General features: G+C 36.3%; 1 protein-coding gene across 1 annotated transcript; it reads right to left on the bottom strand.

Annotated features, from left to right (window-relative positions):
• Nucleotides 1-7,146: 7,146 nt before the first annotated feature.
• LOC129268110 (SAM pointed domain-containing Ets transcription factor-like) lies at nt 7,147-16,154 on the bottom strand. The gene is made up of 7 exons (XM_054905695.2): nt 15,716-16,154; nt 14,354-14,439; nt 13,001-13,325; nt 12,426-12,623; nt 11,816-12,007; nt 11,292-11,447; nt 7,147-9,046 (listed from the first exon to the last, which is right to left on the bottom strand). The coding sequence occupies exons 2-7, from the start codon at nt 14,405-14,407 to the stop codon at nt 8,868-8,870; spliced, it is 1,104 nt and encodes a 367-aa protein (XP_054761670.2). The 5' UTR covers nt 14,408-14,439; nt 15,716-16,154; the 3' UTR covers nt 7,147-8,867.
• Between the last annotated feature and the right edge of the window lie 2,747 nt (nt 16,155-18,901).

The raw sequence follows: 18,901 nt of genomic DNA, 5'->3' as shown, positions 1-18,901 counted from the left end.
CTAGTAATATTATCATGAATGTTGCAATCCTTTCTTTAATTTAGTTGTTATATTTACATTTTTGTGTTGCTTAGTGCTTGCAACTTGATTTTGCAATTTATTTCTCCCTTTCATATTTTAAATGGAAAAGGGTATTTTCCAGTCAGTATTGTATAATTGACATCTAAAATAACAATGGATATATCTAATCCTATTTATTTATCCGTGTTTATACATTGTAAAACTATCTTGTATTATGATGGAAAACACCATAAGAAATCTTTGTGGACCCCTCCAGAATATTGGGACCAGGATACTGTTTTAACGTATATCTTTATTTTTTAATTGATAAGCCAATTTTTTAATTGAATTTGTTTAATTTCCTACATAATTAAAACAAAGTTTGGATATCGAAGCATCAGGAAAAGTATATGGTATATATTCAATCGTGTATGATAGATAAATTCTTGGTATTTTCAAGACACGTTTTCTTACATATTTAAAACTATATAAGTGATAAATAAAACATGCAAAACTTGTTCCAATTATTCTCATTTAGCGAGGCTTACCAGTGGCGGAATGGGCAAAAAATCTTGATAAAAATTTCGATAATTTTATTACCAAAATCCAACTTTGTGATTGATTTTGACATAGATATTCAGAAAATAATATATTCCACCCTTCTCTCTTTCTCATTTTAGGGGGCAGACGCCCCCCCCCCCCCCCCCATTTGTACGCCACTGCTTACAGCCGAAATATTCTTATGAATGATACAGACAGAGCCGGTGCGACAGGCAAAAAGGAGATGGGGGCGCCCCTTTTGTTTTTGTTGTAATTAGAAGATTATGAGGGAGAAGAATTGAGATGAAATGAATCCTTAGTGATGGCAATAATCTTGCATTCCATTTAGAAAAAAATATATATATATAGTCTTCCCCTTATACATGTTATATATATATATATATATATATATATACTATTAAAATACCCAGGCGCTATGATAATTAATGATATGGACGAAAGGGTGGTATGTCGCTGAATTTATGTAACGATAGAAACACTATGAATAATAATGACCCAGTTTTGTAAACGATTTCAGCAAGAATGCAGAAGTGAAACTGCAGAGATCAACTCTCGTCTGAAATATGTTTCTAAACACAATAGCTGACAGCTGCAAGTCAAGTTTGTAATGTTCTTGGTTTAAGTATCACTTTCCATTGCTTCACTATCCTTTAATTATTGTATCATTTGTATTTTTGTGTTGTCACGGACGAAGTCATCACCAACCGGGAATACTCGTTGCGATTCCCCAGGCAATTATCAGGCCTATACGCATACCTGAATGAGACCTTGGATGATTCATCATTATGATCATGATGATATTATAGTCATTAAATGGTTTAGGTTTATAGTATGAAATATGGTATGGAAAATTGCGAGTTTGGGTGTCCCCCACGCCTAGCTGCTTACATGCAAAATTACCCGGCCGCTATTATGTTTGGTCTATTTGGGTGCCCCTCCTAATATAATGTTAAATCCGTGTACTTCCCGGGATCTATAAACCATATTAGGCCTATTAATTATCACAATGATCATTGCAAATTTATCAGCTGAAATAGCAACGCGCCTCGGAATAGAATATTTCTAGATAGATAGCGCTTTATAATGGCATATTATTATTATTAAAGGACAAGTCCACCCCAACAAAAGTTGATTTGAATAAAAAGAGAAATATCCAACGAGCATAACACTGAAAATTTCATCAAAATCGGATGTAAAATGATAAAGTTATGACATTTCAAAGTTTCGCTTAATTTCACAAAACAGTTATATGCACATCCTGGTCGGTATGCAAATTAGGTGACTGATGACATCATCCACTCACTATTTCTTTTGTAGTTTATTATATGAAATATGGAATTATCTAATTTTTTTCCTCATTGTCAGGTGAAACAGCGATAATCTCTCCCTGAACATGTAGAATTATCATTGTTAAATACTATATGGTTCGGTCAAGTTGGTCCTGATTGTCAAATCTGTAAAAAAATGAAATATTGTAAATTCAAACAATAAAAAACAAAATAAATAGTGAGTGAGGGACATCATCGACTGTCTCATTTACATGTCACTGAGTTGTGCATATCACTGTTTGGTGAAAAATAAGCAAAACTTTGATATGTCATAACTTTCTTATTTTACATCCGATTTTGATGAAATTTTCAGCGTTATACTAGTTTGATTTTTCTCTATTTATTCGAATCAACATTTTTCTGGGGTGGACTTGACCTTTAATATTGATTGATTTCTCTGTCTGATGAAACCCCATGCATGATGAATCATGATAGAGTTGGGAATGTGGCCATAATCTTAGGGGCAGATGCCCCTCCAAATATTGACACCACTTTCTCCCTTTTAGAGAAACTTTTTAATTCAAATTTTCAATTTTGTCAATTCTTCAACCACCATTTATGTTTCTACTGATAGCCAGAGGTCTGCTTTGCAAACCATTCACTCGAGTTAAGGGTCTGAATGTGCAGCCTACAATTGACTTGTGTATTGAAGGCCCGTGATGTATTGCTAGTCTTTGCGTGGAGACCCAATATTGTTGATCAGAGTTTCAATCAAGGTCTGTGTCTGCAGACTAAGCCATAGGTGTTTTACGCAAATCTAATCATGTGGTGTCACGCGCGTAAAACATTCCCCATAGACTTGTGTGTTAAAATGGCACTTAAGAAAAATTCATAAAAAATATATGTGAAATTAGAGGGTCGAATGTTTACTACCTTTGGATAGGATATATATCTGACATTCCATATCTGACCAGAGAAGGGTATCGTAGCCAGCTCATTTTAAAAATAAATCGCCATTTATGAAGATAACTATGATGGGATCAAATTCATCAACTGAAACAGTAAAATAGCCCCAATTCTTCCGCCAGTCAAAAAATAGTTCCAAATCATCGATATATCTTCCCAATTTGGGCAAAGGAAGTTCAGTAGTTACCATTTCGAGAATCAGTGTTAGATTTTGAATCATATTCATACACTTTTGCCAATCGGCAATATCAAATTGAAATAATTCGAATGGGTTGGGTCGTACGAATATCTTTAGCCCTCCTGATGTAATTAGGCTCGTGGCACCATGTATGGATCTAAATGGCCTGCATGGGCTTATGTGTATTCGAAGAGAGTAAATGAATGAACAATTACTTCCTTTTGTTTATTTCGTGTAGGATGGGAAAGGCATATCATTTTCCAATGTGAATTTCTTTCTGACTACAATATAGTTCCTTGTTTGTTTCTCTGACTTAAAAAACAAACACGACTTCTCCAATTGTGTTGGTGGATATAGTCTTTTATTGTTTAAATAACTGTTTGTCGAACATGTTTTGATAATAATTTAGATCTATGAAAATATCCCCTGTCCACAAGAGCGGCAGGCTATTATTTATTAAAGGAAGAGGGGGTAAGATGTCATAATGGTGGCATATTACCCCCCCCCCCCTATTGAATTAGAGGGGTACCATCAGGCCTCTTTTCTTAAATTCTTTTTCTCATTTTCCCTTAATTTTTCGTCCTTCTTTCGCTACTGAATGGGAAATAATAAGGGAGGGGTAGTAGCGCGCCCCTATCTCTCCATGCTGTTTAAATCAGCTTAACAATTATTGATCGACACCACTGTAAATCGTGTGATTACAGTGATATTTGATCTTCATTTTGTAGTGATATATGTTTTCATAGATTTCTATAATAAACGATTGTTTGGGTTATGAGGGCGTGTGAGGGGGGATCTGTTTCAACGTCGTTAGGAAAACAGAGCTTGAGAGAACCCTTCTCATTTCTATACTCGTTTTACACTTCTTTCTTCGATTTCTTCCCGTTTCCCCTTTTTACTACTTGAAAAATCAGGGAGGGGGCGTTGTCCTCTGCCCACCATCTCTGACGCCGCCAGAGACCAGAGAAATGAAATGTTATTGAAAAGGACTAGCTGAATTTAGTGTTTATATAGTGTTTTTTAATATAAAATGACAAAGGGTCAAACATGTCTCAATTGTTTTTCTGAGAGCACATTGAGTCTCATGGTCACATTTAGCAATGTTCCTGAAATTATTAGCACGCATAATGTTTCTTGAATGAAATGGAAGGTTTATTGGTACTCCAAATCCAAACGGTCATCATCAACGTCATCACCACCGCCATGCATCACCACTATCATCATCATCACCACCATCATCATCAACATCACCACCACCATCATCATCATCAACACCACCACCAACATCATCAACACCATCACCACCATCATCATCAACACCATCATCAACATCATCAACACCACCACCATCATCATCAACACCACCACCACCATCATCATCATCAACACCACCACCATCATCATCAACACCACCTCCAACATCATCACCACCACCATCATCCTAATCATCATCGTCATTGCACTGTTTAAAAAAAACTGATTTTACAGAAAAATGAAAGAAGATTTTGCAAAAAGCAATAACAGAATCATTATGTAAATTCATAAAACAGGAATTTTTCTGCAATTTAACAGAACAGGTCTGTTTAAAAAGGGGAAAATGGTGTTTTAAAATTTGTAAGGTTCCATACACCAAATACCAATTTCCTGTAAGATTTCGCAATCTGGTAAGATTACAGGTGTTCTCGAGACTCTGCTGCAGGAACTTCTTTTATTTTAAGGATAAATTTTCTAACAGTATGTCGTCATCATCATCCCCATCATCAACACCACCACCATTATCATCATCATAGGCATCACCATCATCCTAATCGTCATTGTCGTTATCACCGCATCATCCTCATCGATACTGTTGCAGATAAAATATGGATTCTTTTACACAAGCTTTGCTTTCGCAAAGTTTCTTCCACCTGACAGCTTTTAATTTACGTGATCATTAACAATACTGCTTTGGCACGAATGTATTCTATTGTTATATTTCAAAATAATCTAATTTGTATTTTTCCATAATGATGTTGAGATGTATACTGTAGTTACTTTGCTGTTATTGTGGAAATAAATGGAATAAAATAAACCTTCATCATGTTTATGTGTGTATGAAATATCGAAACTACCTCGCATCATTAATGGTGTATAAGATTGAAGGTGGGGGCAAGCACGATCTTATACTTTTTTTAATACTTTTTCGGACTTTTTCTTTCATTTTTGTTTTCCCATTTCTTCACTTTCACTGCTATACTTGAAAAAAAAGTCAGAAAGGGTGGTTGCCCCCCCCCCCCCCCCCGGGCACCGGATGTATATACTTCTTTTGATACCTTGAAGATAGTGGTACAGCCAGGCTCGGCGTATTTTCGAACCCGTTTTGTCTGAATGAATTTCTGGAATTTTCAAAGATCGTCAGATAAAATCCATTATCCAATTACAAGTAGCCAGCTTTTGCGCACATCACCATTATGACAATCAAGCCAACTCAGATTTGAAGCGAAAAAAAAGAAAGTATTGTGACGTCACTGTATTGTTACCCATTTGGGTCTAACTACATCACGTAGGCTAGCTACGTATGATACGTGAGCAGAGTGGCGTAAAACCACTGTTGTTAATGGCTTCCTTTCAATAGTTTTGACATCCATGCATTCATCCCTTTATGTGGGTTCAGTGATTTTTATGATAGAGGACGATTTGCCAAGTCACCGCGATCAATATACACCCATTTCAAAATATATCCAGAGTTTACATAATTTTAATAGATGCGGGAAGATGATGTGAGACGCCGCGCCGACCCGAAAAATTGCCCTATCTGGAGCTATCGAGCTCGTTAGAGAAAGAGTTGCGGTTGCGGTCAATCGCTGCCACTTCAAATTTTAAACGCAACCTGACTTCTGACCAATCAAAAGCACCCTTTCGAGATTTGCGCTTGATAATTATTTGGAGTTACTTCAAACGTAAATCTTTCCAGCGACTGGACCGTAGTCTAACAAAGCAACAATCTGACTGATTCTAGGTATTGTTGATAAATCAATCGAATTTTTAACCCAATCTATGATGGAAAATCCACAAAGTTTAGAGGTGACGGAAAGTGTTAAGAACTCACGGTCAGATAAAGGTTAGCGATCCTTTGCTGGGCTTTTGCTTGCCTCCCCCCCCCCTCTCGATTCCGTATGCATAATAATGAATATTAAGCAATTATTGCTGGCGAACAAATGCTACTTTTTATGCATCTGACCCAGTGGCGGACCGTGACCCGGAGTAGACAAAGCATTGGGGGGCACAGCATTGTTCACAAACAATACAGTGCCCCTCCAATGCTTTGTCACCTCCGGGTCACGGTCCGCTACTGATCTGACCCAACGTTGTAATAAAGTTATGTTTATTAGCGTCCTTCCATTATGAAGTGGCCTGTATTTCATGATAGAGGAAAAGTATCCTAGATGGCAATTGGTTTGAAAATATTGTACTTCTCAATAAATTTGTTTCTTTCCACATTTTACTTGTGTGATTTGTTATGGTAATGGATTTTTTTTCTTACCATCAAAATGACTTATCCGATGTATTAGAAATAGCAACAGGCTAAAGTGTATCTATAGTATTATCATAAACTTACCCATTCCTTTCATCCAATTCACTAGCGTACCTACGGGGGGGGCAGGGGGGGCACTCTGCCCCCCCTGACGAGATTTTGAAGACCTTTTTTTTTTTTTTTTTTTTTTTTTTGCTTGTCAAATTTTTTCTGGTACGAAAATCTTTATTTTGTATTGATGACCCCTTTTTTTTTTTTTTTTTTTTTTTTTTTTTTTTTTGCTTGTCAAATTTTTGGGCGGCCAATTTTGCCCCCCCTGTGAAAAATCCTAGGTACGCCACTGATCCAATTCCCTACCTCCCTCCCCTTCATCTCTTTCATTCTCTCCATCTCCCTATCCCTCTTTCCTTCTCTTTTTCTCTCTTTCCACTCTCCATTTCTATTCTTTATCCCCGCCTCTTCTCTCTTCCCTCCATGTATGGAGTCCCTCACATTATCCCCCCTCCCTCTCTCTAAATGCAACATCTCTCTCTCTCTCTTTCTTTTTTTGTCCCTCTTCCCGATCCCCCCCCCCCCACCATTGTGATATAACCCCCTCCCCTAACAAGTAAACCAAAGATAAGCAACCCAAAATGAAACCTAAAATATTCAACAAATCATTGATTTTCAAAGGCAAGCAGCAATTTTATTATAAAATTACAAAAATAACAAAATTAACAATCCGGTAAGCACCCACTTAATCATTAAGCTGCACTTGTCCATGTACTTGTCACATTTCATTTGATTCATTTCAATTCGCTTGATAACAATTTAAGACACAAACATTGAAAAGCATTCCATACAATATCATAACTGACGTTTATACAGTTAATAAATAGAGGCACCGAAAGCCCATATATTTACATACATGTACAAAGACACCTTAGAAATCTGAAAGCGGCGTTGATGTAAAAATAAAATTGAAAAACAAGCTAGCACCCATGCTTTTTGAAAGATTGCTTGATACCAACCATACCAGAGCATACCATTTCCAAACGTCTTGAAAATTCTGCATATATACCTTCCTATACTAAATAATGAATTGTGATATTCTGTACCTTTGAAAATGTGCACCTAATTATCCCACAAAGCTCCGATGTGATGAATATTGAATACTAAAATGGTGCAATCATTTTGAAGTTAGAGCAATCATTTTTAGTGTAACAGATCCCCATGTAAAATTTATTTCTGTGTGCAAGTTGCGTAGAAAATTTAGAAAAAAGACTTAATCAATTGTGCAGATATGTAACATAATCTGAGTAAATAAGATAAGCAGTGAAATCAGTAAAATCAACTCATTTGGGACAAGACATCAAATTGGCAACACTAAGCTGCTCCTCAAATTGGCAGCTGTAAGCTGCTACTTTTTGCCTGTATCTTCAGTTACAGACAGAACATTATGTGGCACAAAACCTGCCAATTTGTATGAAGATATATTTATGTTGAAGTTTTGTTGCCAATTCAAAGTTCATTGCTCATTAATTTTAAATCCAAAGTCTAATAGCATTAAGCAAGATAACTAACGTATATTGGAAAAATTTTGACAGAGCATACAATGATTCTGTTTTCATGCTCTGATAACTAGAATAACTGAAGCATGTCTTTCTAAAGACAGAACAAAAAATTGAGTTTGGCCTAAATGGGTTGATTTGATCTAAAAGCAATTTAATAAGTTTTAACTCATTGCGCCATCGTGTTCATAGAACATACATAATTAGGCTGAAGCACGTGCTTCAGGGGTTTTTAAAAAGTCTTTTTTTTCCTCTCAAAATCATCATGATACAAGTAGAAGAAAAGAATATATACAACAAAAATCACATGAGAATTAAAAAAAAACAATCATCAAAACTAAATAGAGAATGGACCCTCGAGATGAGAATTCAGAACAGTTTTGAAAGAACTTCTATTAAACTGTTCAAAATGAGGGGAAAACACATCCATCCTTTCCATAGAAAAGACCCCCATGTCCATCGATCCGATACCTCCACTTAATATAATTGCAAGATATTTGCTACATGATTCATGATTATGACACAATCAGAGATTTAAAAAAAGTACAACACTTCATTCCACCCTAGTACTGCGATTATCTAGTACCCATGGTAACACTTCTTTTGGGCAAGAATGAGAATAATGAAAAGTTCATAAAATACATATAAAAACCGATGTTATTATAACAAGTAAAATAAGTCTATGCCGCCTGTCAGCGTTTGAAGACGAGGCACGATTTGACTTGGCAATATAACGTGGCAATGTTATGTGCAGTGTGGGGTTGTATATTCAGCTCCCCTCTTCTCTCAAGTTGCACATGATCGCGAGAGTTCATGGACTATTCCATTCCCTAGCAGGGGTGGACGAACTGGTAGACGAGTCGTTGTGAAACTTCTGTCTTCTTCATAATTCCCTTGCGGTAGTACTGCCTGATAGATCTGGAAAGCTTGTCGTAGTTCATGGCCGGTCTGTTTTTCCTCAATCCCCAAAGCCGGGCTACTTCGACGGAATCCTCAATCTTAAAGATACCTAATTTGGCAAAAAACACAAAAGAAAAAGAAAGAAAAATTGTTAAATATGAAATGTATTGTATTTTGTATTGTATTTCTGTCTATAGGCGTATCCCGTCACAAGCCTCGGCTTTTAGGGTATACGCCTTCTTCTTTATACCAAACATGTACATATTTATATTCCTCATAACAATTTGATTTTTGTATGAACTAATGTTTATGAAAAGTGTTTTGAAATGGAAGAAAATAAATGTTTATTTGAATTGAATTGAATTGAATTGAATTGAATTGAAAACAAGGCATGAATATTAATAATCAATTTACACTTCATATCTTTTCTGACTAGGTTTGGAGTTTGTATAGATTTCTTTGTCAATATGTTATAAAGTACCCTTGGGACTTTGAAAGACAGGAACAGTAAACCAGGATCCACTTCATACTTCCAGGATATTGGGGGAAAAAATCCTTTGATTGAATATGCAGTTTATCTGCAATAATGATCTCTCCTTTTTTTCATGCGCCATAAATCTTTATGATTTGTTCCACAAGGATAAATACAGAAGCAGACAAAAAGTACAACTACACCAGTCAATCACGATAGAATACAAAGACACATAACCACACCCATTACATCATTGTCAGCCAATCACATTCCAGAATTCACTGAGGGTTTATGAATATTCAATAGCCATAGCATAAGCCAGCCCCCCCCCCCAATTATTAAAACTCCTTTGCAACACTATGGCTTTCGCTATGCTTTGTGTCATGGTCCCCAAATTTGCTTTGTAATCAATAAAATTTTGAGCTTGATCTTTTAAAGAAAACATTAACTAGTTTAACGGAATATGGCAATATAGACTTTCAAACCAAAACCTATTTTAAGGTTTCTCTTTATCATTTTGTGTATTATACATGTATGATATTATCATATTAAAAAACATCTTGGTATAGGGATATCTACCAACTAGGACAAACAATATTTTGAGGTGTCTTATTTTATATCTGCTGGTAGCCCTGAAAAGTGAGTTTGACCTAGAACTTCAAACTGATTGAGGAGTCTTGGTAACTGACACTCAAAAAACACGTCAATCAACCCGAAACTACACGTAGGCCATGGAAACATATCCCCATGCCTGCATAAAACTCTTAATTGTTTCTATGAAGGCTATTGTTTCTTGAAACTCACTTAATCATTTTTATGCTGCTCAAGATTTCGGCTAAATTTCTCGACTATTTTTTATACTGGTAGGTTCAAGTATGATCAGATTACAGATGGATAGGCCTAAAAAGTATATCACTTGACACAAAACACCTTTGTTTTCTTATTTTGGAGCTTGACTTTACAGTGTAGTGAAATTTTTATCTCAGATTTGAAGAAAGAGTTAATTTGAATACAGTAAAATATCAAGCAAAATTCGCATTTCTGATTACTTGAATATTTTCGATTTCAAGAGATGTTATTCAGTGATTGATATTACAATTATTTCAGTAATAACACCCCCAACCTGTGATGATTTATGGTTGGCTGCCCAAAAACCTTTAAAATTCTTTGAAATGAAAGAGAAATTTGCCCAAATATGGGCATTGGTTATAGTTTTTAAGTATAGGTGTCACTGCATGCAAAGGTATATTACCACCCGCCGCTTCCTTCCGTTGGGAAGTTATTTGGCTAAAGACTCCACCGGCACACAGGGTCACCTAAAGCAGTTATTGGTTTCAATTCCTCTTTAACTTCCTGTCCTGCTCATCCTCCAATTTCCGCAACCACCAGCCCCCCCCCCCCCCCCGATAGTGGTATGGGCCATGATGTCATGCATTACAACAGAGCTATTTTGGTATGCTTATGTAAGATAGGAGATCCTTGCATTTAGGAATATATATATGTGCATTATTTTATAAGCCTGGCAACTTCTCACCCTATACATTATAAATAAAAAACAACTTAGTCTAAACTTAATATTTAAAATTCTTGAGTTTTCTAGATTTTATACTTTGACACTAGGGTTCTAGAACATGTAATTTAGCCTGATATAATCCCATTTACATTTATTGATTTCAGCTTCCTATGCTTTTTCTTTCAAATCTAGGTATCCAGAGTCACAACAAAAGGTTCTACCAGTTCATATGTCTGAAGCTTTTTCAATATCATTCAAAACACATACTAGTAATTCACATCTCATGCATTCAGACCACACTTCACTCACAGCTCATTTGCATAGATCAAACTTCATTTGCATATCATTTGCATAGATGCAGATGCTCACCTTGTGATCTGTCCATCCACCTGATGCAGTAGCTGTAGGAGTTAGGTTGGAGGAGGAGTTCTTTCAAGAACTGCCAGAGTTGGATGCCTCCTGTGTGGTTCGGCGTCATGGATGTGTTGGGTCCGCTGGGGGCGGGAGAAGGGATGGAGATCTCATCTGAACAAGACAAGAGATAAAAGAAAGAGATCAAATTAATAAAATTAACATGACAAATTTAAGTTGTATAATATGATACAACTAAAATTTATTTCTGTCAGTTCACCTAACAATGATTTAAGAAATCCCCTTGAAATATTTTGATGGGAATAAAATTTGCCATCACCAACCTCTTGGGGCTCCATTTCATAAAAATTGTAGCAACAAATTTGCAATACAATAACAGTTAAAAGCTACTGAAAATCCATCAATTTGATAGGCTGATAATAGACTTCTTATAAACACGTCTTTGTGAAATGGGACCCAGGCCAAGTTTTTTACTTTAAAAGATTTGAGCAGAGTGAGAATCTTAACAATTTGAAACTCACCATCACTAGGTGACCCCGTGCTTCCGCTCTCGTCTCCGGGCGTGGCTACCGGTGAGATGGGGGCGTTTATGTACCTTGGTGGCATGCCCATGTCTGTGTGAAGCGCCGTGCCGAAATGTGAAGGCTGTGGAATGCTGGGAACCACTGTTGGTGCCTGAGGTACTACTTGTGATGCTGCGTCGTATTGAAGAGCTGCAAGGGGTGACAGTCAATGAAAGATGATTTCATTATTATTTTCTCCCGCTTAAAATGAATATTTTGTAGCTAAACACTTTGTTGATCTACTGTTTTATATATGTAAATATGATCCAAGCTAACCTTCAGGTGCAATGAATAAAGATCAATTATCCATTATTCATATAACCAATCATCATCATCAACATGTCAGATTTTAAGGATTACTACAGCTGATATAATTTTTTTTTCTCAACTTACTATCATTACATTCCTATTAAAAAGATAAGTCAATTCATTAAAAAAAAATTTGCTCCAATCACTATTCATAAAATTTGCTCTAATACAAGTCTTTGTGATACCTTAAACATCTTGCCCTCAATAGTTTTTACTGTGTGCACGTAGGTAATCAATTCAATTCAAATAATCTACTTACTTGATAATAGAACACTGACAACGCTGTATAGGATGTCACCGCACTTGGGCGCCCGTTGCCTGAAATCTTCGTCCTGGAGCGATGCTAGCATTGGTCCGTTCATGTAGAAGTTGCGCATCTCGATATCGCCGAGCTCAAGACGTCTGACAACACAGGCAAGCCACTTTTGGACTTCCTCTGCGGTCCAACAGTATGGATCTGAGGAAAGAAAGAAGAAATTAGATTAGAATGCTTCCACAGTCACAATACAGTGTTTCAAATGTTAGTTACATAAATCACAATAATAATGATAAATATGCAATATATTCGAACATTCATAGGCATATTGTAGTGCTCCTGAAGCCATAAAAGAGAAATCATTCCCTACCCCCAAAATATATTCACCTGACTTTCACCAACCTTACTTCTTGAAGAAAATGTATATAAATACAAAAGCGAGACATTCAAAGTTTCAAACTGCTGAATAGACAATTATGAAGAGTGGCCCCTACAATTTAAAAGAAAAGAATATCCCCAAGGCCCAACGGAAGTTGTCTTATAACCAAATGCTTACAACTGAGGGGGCATTTACTTACTTGGAACCAAGTTGTGCTTGTGGCAGTCTTCAATGATATCCGGGATGATCATCCGCATCACGAGTCGCGCCATCTCATCCTCCTGAATCTCAGCGGTTTGGTCCATCCCCATCTGCTGAATGGAAGATCCCATCTGCTGTGCTGGGAATGCATTCTGATCTTGGTAGAAGGACACCTGCATGTCTGGGGATGGGGGGAGTCCAAAGCCGCCGCCGAAAGGGGTGGGCGAGGGACCGTCGTACCTGGCCTGTCTCTGCTGATGTTGGATCAGGTCCATGTCGAGGAGGGTACTGCCCATGTTGATCTCTGTCAGACTAAGTGCGTCCTAAACAAAAATTCAAAATAAGATACGATTAGTGATTTTACTTTCATTCGGGAAAAGTGTTATAATCTTTAAAAATAATTACATATACATGTATTATTAGAATGCAATATAGAATGCTATAACAAGCACCTACTTCCTCAATATTCATGTCATCAAGTACTAGTAGTATACTGTTTACACTTGTGATGAATTTGTTATTGATAACTGATATAAAAATATTTTGCCTGAATCTGACTTGAAGCCAGCAGATTGATGTCATAAACGAATACAGCTTGCCATTTCCACAATCACATGGTCGCATGAAATGCAGAATACAGGGAAAACGAGCCCATAAAACAGCGAGGGAAAATAAAAGGGACTTCCCCGTTTTCCTTCTTGTGGTGGAAAAGATGCCGTCCGAAGCAAGCTGTTGGCATCGTGCCCTCACTATTCAATGACGTCACAATAAACAGCTCTCTCATGAACGACCTATTCAACTATTGAACTGTAGTTTCAATTTGACGGGGTTCTAAAGTCTAACACATCTCCTTCAGTAATACACAGTAGTGAAGCCCACTTAGACTTTGTACTAGGGCGCACAATACAGTCTTTTCATGTGGTATGCAAATTTAAGGACATGTATTGAGGTACATGCATGAAATGCTACTGTACAAATTTATGAGCATATAGGCCTAATAATGGAACCAGTTATAACAAATTAAGTTGCCCACCCATTAATACATACGATAGCAAGCTAATGAAATATCAATCAATTTAAATACTCTCGGCTTGGTAAATTCAACTGGTAAATTTTAATATTGTCCTGGTTTTTTTTTCTGTCGGATACCCACTCGAAGTGACAGTGTTGGTTATAATTAATGGCAAAGTTTAAAAAGAAATAAAATACAATTCTTGCTATAAACATGACAAACAATTAAGTGCTTTTTTGTCTTTACGCTTAAGGTGAATGATTGTTGAAAAAATAAGCCATAACATCATATGCCCATGACACAAATTATTTAACTATAAAACAAAATAATGATATTTACCGGATCGCTAAGTGGTACGGGAGGTACAATGCAGACTTCGCCTGTCGAGTACATGCTGTTTGAAGATGTGATGTTGTGATTTAAATCTGTAAGAAGAATAAAAAAATAGTCTAGGGTAAAATAAAGAAAAGGTTATTTCATATAATCATATAGGCAATGACAATGCAATGTGGAGAAGCCCTAACTATATTGTCTAAACACAGGCTGGGCAAAGATTTGTCGAAAATTGCTCTCACTCACAGATTTGCGTTTCAACAATCAGGATAGGTAATGTGTAGTCTTGTTAAACTTTAAATAGTAACTGGGCACTGGGCTGTAGCTCCAAAACTGACATACCAGGCAGGAGCAGAAGTTATTTATAGACAATGACAATTTCTTGATCTGGCTAAGTGCGGCGCGCCGGGATTTCGAGGGAAAATTCGGATCAGGATCACAAGATTTTGACAAAGTGAAGAGACAATCAAATTTATTGAGAGCAAAGATTCAAATGTGATTAATAGGGAAGTTTGAAACCTAAATATCCACCCGGGATATCCACACAAACACTTTGCGGTTAATTAGGCGGGTATAGTTCTTACCATTGCACGCATATGCATGCCGAAACGATATACACAAAGGCAAACCAGGCAATATTACTATTTCCGCTTGAAAATGAGACGTTGTTTATAACATTTGCCATACCATGGTCATACACTTCCAATGCAGATAAAGCACAGTCAACCACGTACAAACATACTGCACTGCACTATATCCAACACACAACACGCTAAATACCCCCATGTCCTGAAGCACACACACCACGTGTAAAATACAAGCAATTATAAATGAAGTATTGAAACTACTTTGTATAGCTCTGTCAGTAATGTTATGACACAATTCTATTTTGAAAACAATTGGTCAACGAAAACCTAAACGAGGCATAAATGACTTGCAAGTATGGCGGTTTAGAAACCCAGCTACATGTATGGTTTTCTGTTTTGGGTTTCGGAATGTAATGAAAGATTGCACATCAACATTCCCTGACTATATGGCATTATGGGATCCTAGTATTATTAGAAATAAACCCATTCAATTATTTCGATGAAATAAATCTGCAACACGAACAAGATATCACCTACAGTGCAGCTAACTAAAGCTAGCTTCAATGAAATGTCCTTAAACATTAATATTGATGAAAATTTTGCACAAGTGAGTAATGAGTATTCAGAATATAATTTCAAAGGGATTAATTCGTCCCTGGGTGGAATTGGAATATACTGCTGCAAAGAAAAATACATACTAATCATGATTATATACACGCATGCACTTGAATTTTGAAAAACAGATAAATATCATGGATGTACTAACTGACTGAAAACTTACAAATAAAAGTCGAATTTCACGTCCAAATGAACACCTGTAACAACGATCTTGTAATATAATTCCTAGGCTTGGATTTTCGTTGTTCACCGTGACAAGAACAAATTGTAAATGTTTTCTACAGAAGCGATCGCACGATTTATATCAGTAAACTGTTCTCTCTAGTAATTTCTTTCCCCGGTCGTTTTCCCTACAATGACATCATGCTCTTTCAAAGAAACTTTGATGAATTATTCATGACCACCGGTCGCATGGGCGGGGCTTTGTGCCCTAGCCTGTGAAGGGCTATTGTGATTGGATAACAGTGCGCTCAGCGTTGAACAGAATGATCTTTTGCACGTAATAGAAATCTACTGTGGGGGTCGCCGAACAATAAGACTGGTTTTGGGATGGTGTACGGGTTGGCTCCAAATTGTGAATGGAATGAATGATGGAATCAACTACGTCAGTTTCTCGTTCATTTAAAAGTCTATCGACTACACTTTCTATTGTGTTTGAAATAACTTCTTTTAAGACATTTAATTAAGCGTATCGAAGACGTAAGATGGTGACCTAAGAAGAATTAAAGGATGATGGATAAACAGTTTGTCAACAAAATACATCCCAGTCGGGTTTATTGAAATCAGCACATTTTACAGGTTGAAAAACCATGAGTATGATAGAATCATAACCCGAAAAAAAATGTCAGGTTAACACCACCATAAGCATGATAAGGAAGGGGCCGAATTTTCTAGCGAAGATCTTTGAAAAGCTCCTAATATTAAAATATGGGATTGAAAATGTTCGGAACTATTTTACTCAAAACCTTGATTTTTAAATTAGTAAATTATGTTAAAGCTTACATGGAATAAGATTCCTCCTTTATCAGTCTATCATGGCTATAGGAAATAAATAAATGATTAATTTGTAGCCTTACAATAAGAAATATTCAGAAACATTAATATTTTAAAGAAAGAAACGCCGGTACTCGCACCCCCTCCCCTCCCACACATTCGTTCAAATAACGGTGTGCATGTTTACAAATTAATATAAATATTCTTCTTTTTTGAAAATATAAAACTAGAATCGAATCCAAGAAAATATAAAGAAACTTGTCGTTTTGCAATAAAATCTTGCCATTTTCATGAACCATCTGTAACGGCCATGAATGTGGAACTATGTTTCCTATACATTGCACCCGGCTCCGAATGCTTTAGAAGAATAATGTTAGTTCACATCAGGACCATATCTTTCATATAAACTTGACCTTCTATAACATTATAAGGCAACACCATTTTAATCATAAGTACCAATTATTATAAATTGCAAATTCAAACTGAAGCATTTTTTGCAACAAAGAAGGATTTGGTATCAAATATTTCTTTGAAAAAGTCACCATATTCTCAGGCCTAAAGTAATTTGACGTCAATCTTGCAGACATTTATCTTCATATTTCTATATATTTTGACAGGTATTGCACCATCAATTGCAAGGATGGAACCATCATTCATTTTAAAAGATTGAAAGTTTTTTTAAGTCCCCGAATAGCATTACTTCGAGAATCAAAAATAACTTCTTGACAGCGATAAGCATAGAAGGAAGGACCTCGTATACTCCTACGCACAGAGAGAAAAGTACTATAAGATGTGCTCGTGATACATATTAAGTGGTTTAATTAAACTAAACAACGAGGGTGGATGAAAGTTGATATTTTACATAACAATTTTTTTTCTCCAGGGAAAGGAAACGGGTTTTTTATTTCTTCGTTATTTTTCCCTTTTTAGAGGTTGTGGTATAAAACCCTGCGATTTTGCGACTGTATGGCGCATTCACGTGACAAACTGACACGCTTGTTAAATCAGAATGTAAGTCACCTGCTATATTTAAAGAATTTTGCATCATAATATTATACCATCATAATTTCAAATATTCCTCAAATCATCATGATTACAAATACAGATGAATTAATCAATTTTATTTTCAAAATTTTATACAGGGAAACGTGCTAATAAAAGGGAATCCAAAATGAATCCTGTTTCTAATACCATTTGCATATACCTCAATACAAAAAGTGTGTCCCTCATAACATGGTCCTATTCGTAATAGGTCCATGCTCATAACAACACGATATTTCATATATCTATTCTTACGTGCTATCATGGCTATAGGCTTAGTCCTCATATGTTTCATTCAATTTCTCTCGAAGTAGTTTTCATTAAATATCAAGTCCACCCCAGAAAAATGTTGATTTGAAAAAATAGAGAAAAATCAAACTAGCATAACGCCGAAAATTTCATCAAAATCGGATGTAAAACAAAAAATGTTATGGCATTTTGAAGTTTCGCTTATTTTTCACCAAACATTGATGTGCACAACTCAGTGAAATGCAAATGAGACGGTTGATGATGCCCCTCAATCACTATTTCTTTTGTCCTTTATTGTTTGAAATATTACAATATTTTCATTTTTACAGATTTTACAAAAATAACCAACTTGACTGATCCATATAGTACTGAACAATGCTAATTCCACATATTCAGGGATGAATTAGTCGTTGTTTCTTTTCACAATGAGGAGAAAATTATAATATTTCATACTTCATATAATAAAATACAAAAGAAATAGTGAGTGGATGACATCATCAGTTTCCTCATTTGCATACCGACTAGGATGTGCATATAACTGTTTTGTGAAATTAAGCGAAACTTTAAAATGTCTTAACTTTTTTATTTTACACCCGACTTTTATGACATTTTCAGTGTTATGCTTGTTGGATTTTTCTCTTTTTATTCAAATCAACTTTTTGTTGGGGTGGACTTGTCCTTTAATAAGAATTTTCCTAATGAGGGTGTTAAACATATACTCATAAATGTATCCAGCAATAATTCGTTGGTTACTTTTTTTTATCGAAAACGCAATTACACCTGATTCTACCCCCCCCCCCCCCACCACCACCACCACCAACTAGTCTGCTGTACAAACCCTTCACTCGAGTTAAGGGACTGAATGTGCAGCCTACTCATGCCTTGTGTACTGAAGGCCCTCTCAGTTTGAAACAGCACGTTTTGTATGTGCTAGCCTTTGCGTGGAGACACACTTGTTGTTCAAAGTTTCAATCAGGGTCTGTGCCTGCAGACTAACCACCAACAACACCACCATTCTGGCTTTCCCCTCTCATCCGCCCCCCCCCCCCTCCCCCACACCTCTCCC

Source organism: Lytechinus pictus, chromosome 9 (genome assembly GCF_037042905.1).
Source record: "Lytechinus pictus isolate F3 Inbred chromosome 9, Lp3.0, whole genome shotgun sequence".
Lineage (NCBI taxonomy): Eukaryota > Metazoa > Echinodermata > Echinoidea > Temnopleuroida > Toxopneustidae > Lytechinus > Lytechinus pictus.
Note: the sequence above shows the minus strand (reverse complement) of the source record. Positions and strands in the feature narration are given on the sequence as shown.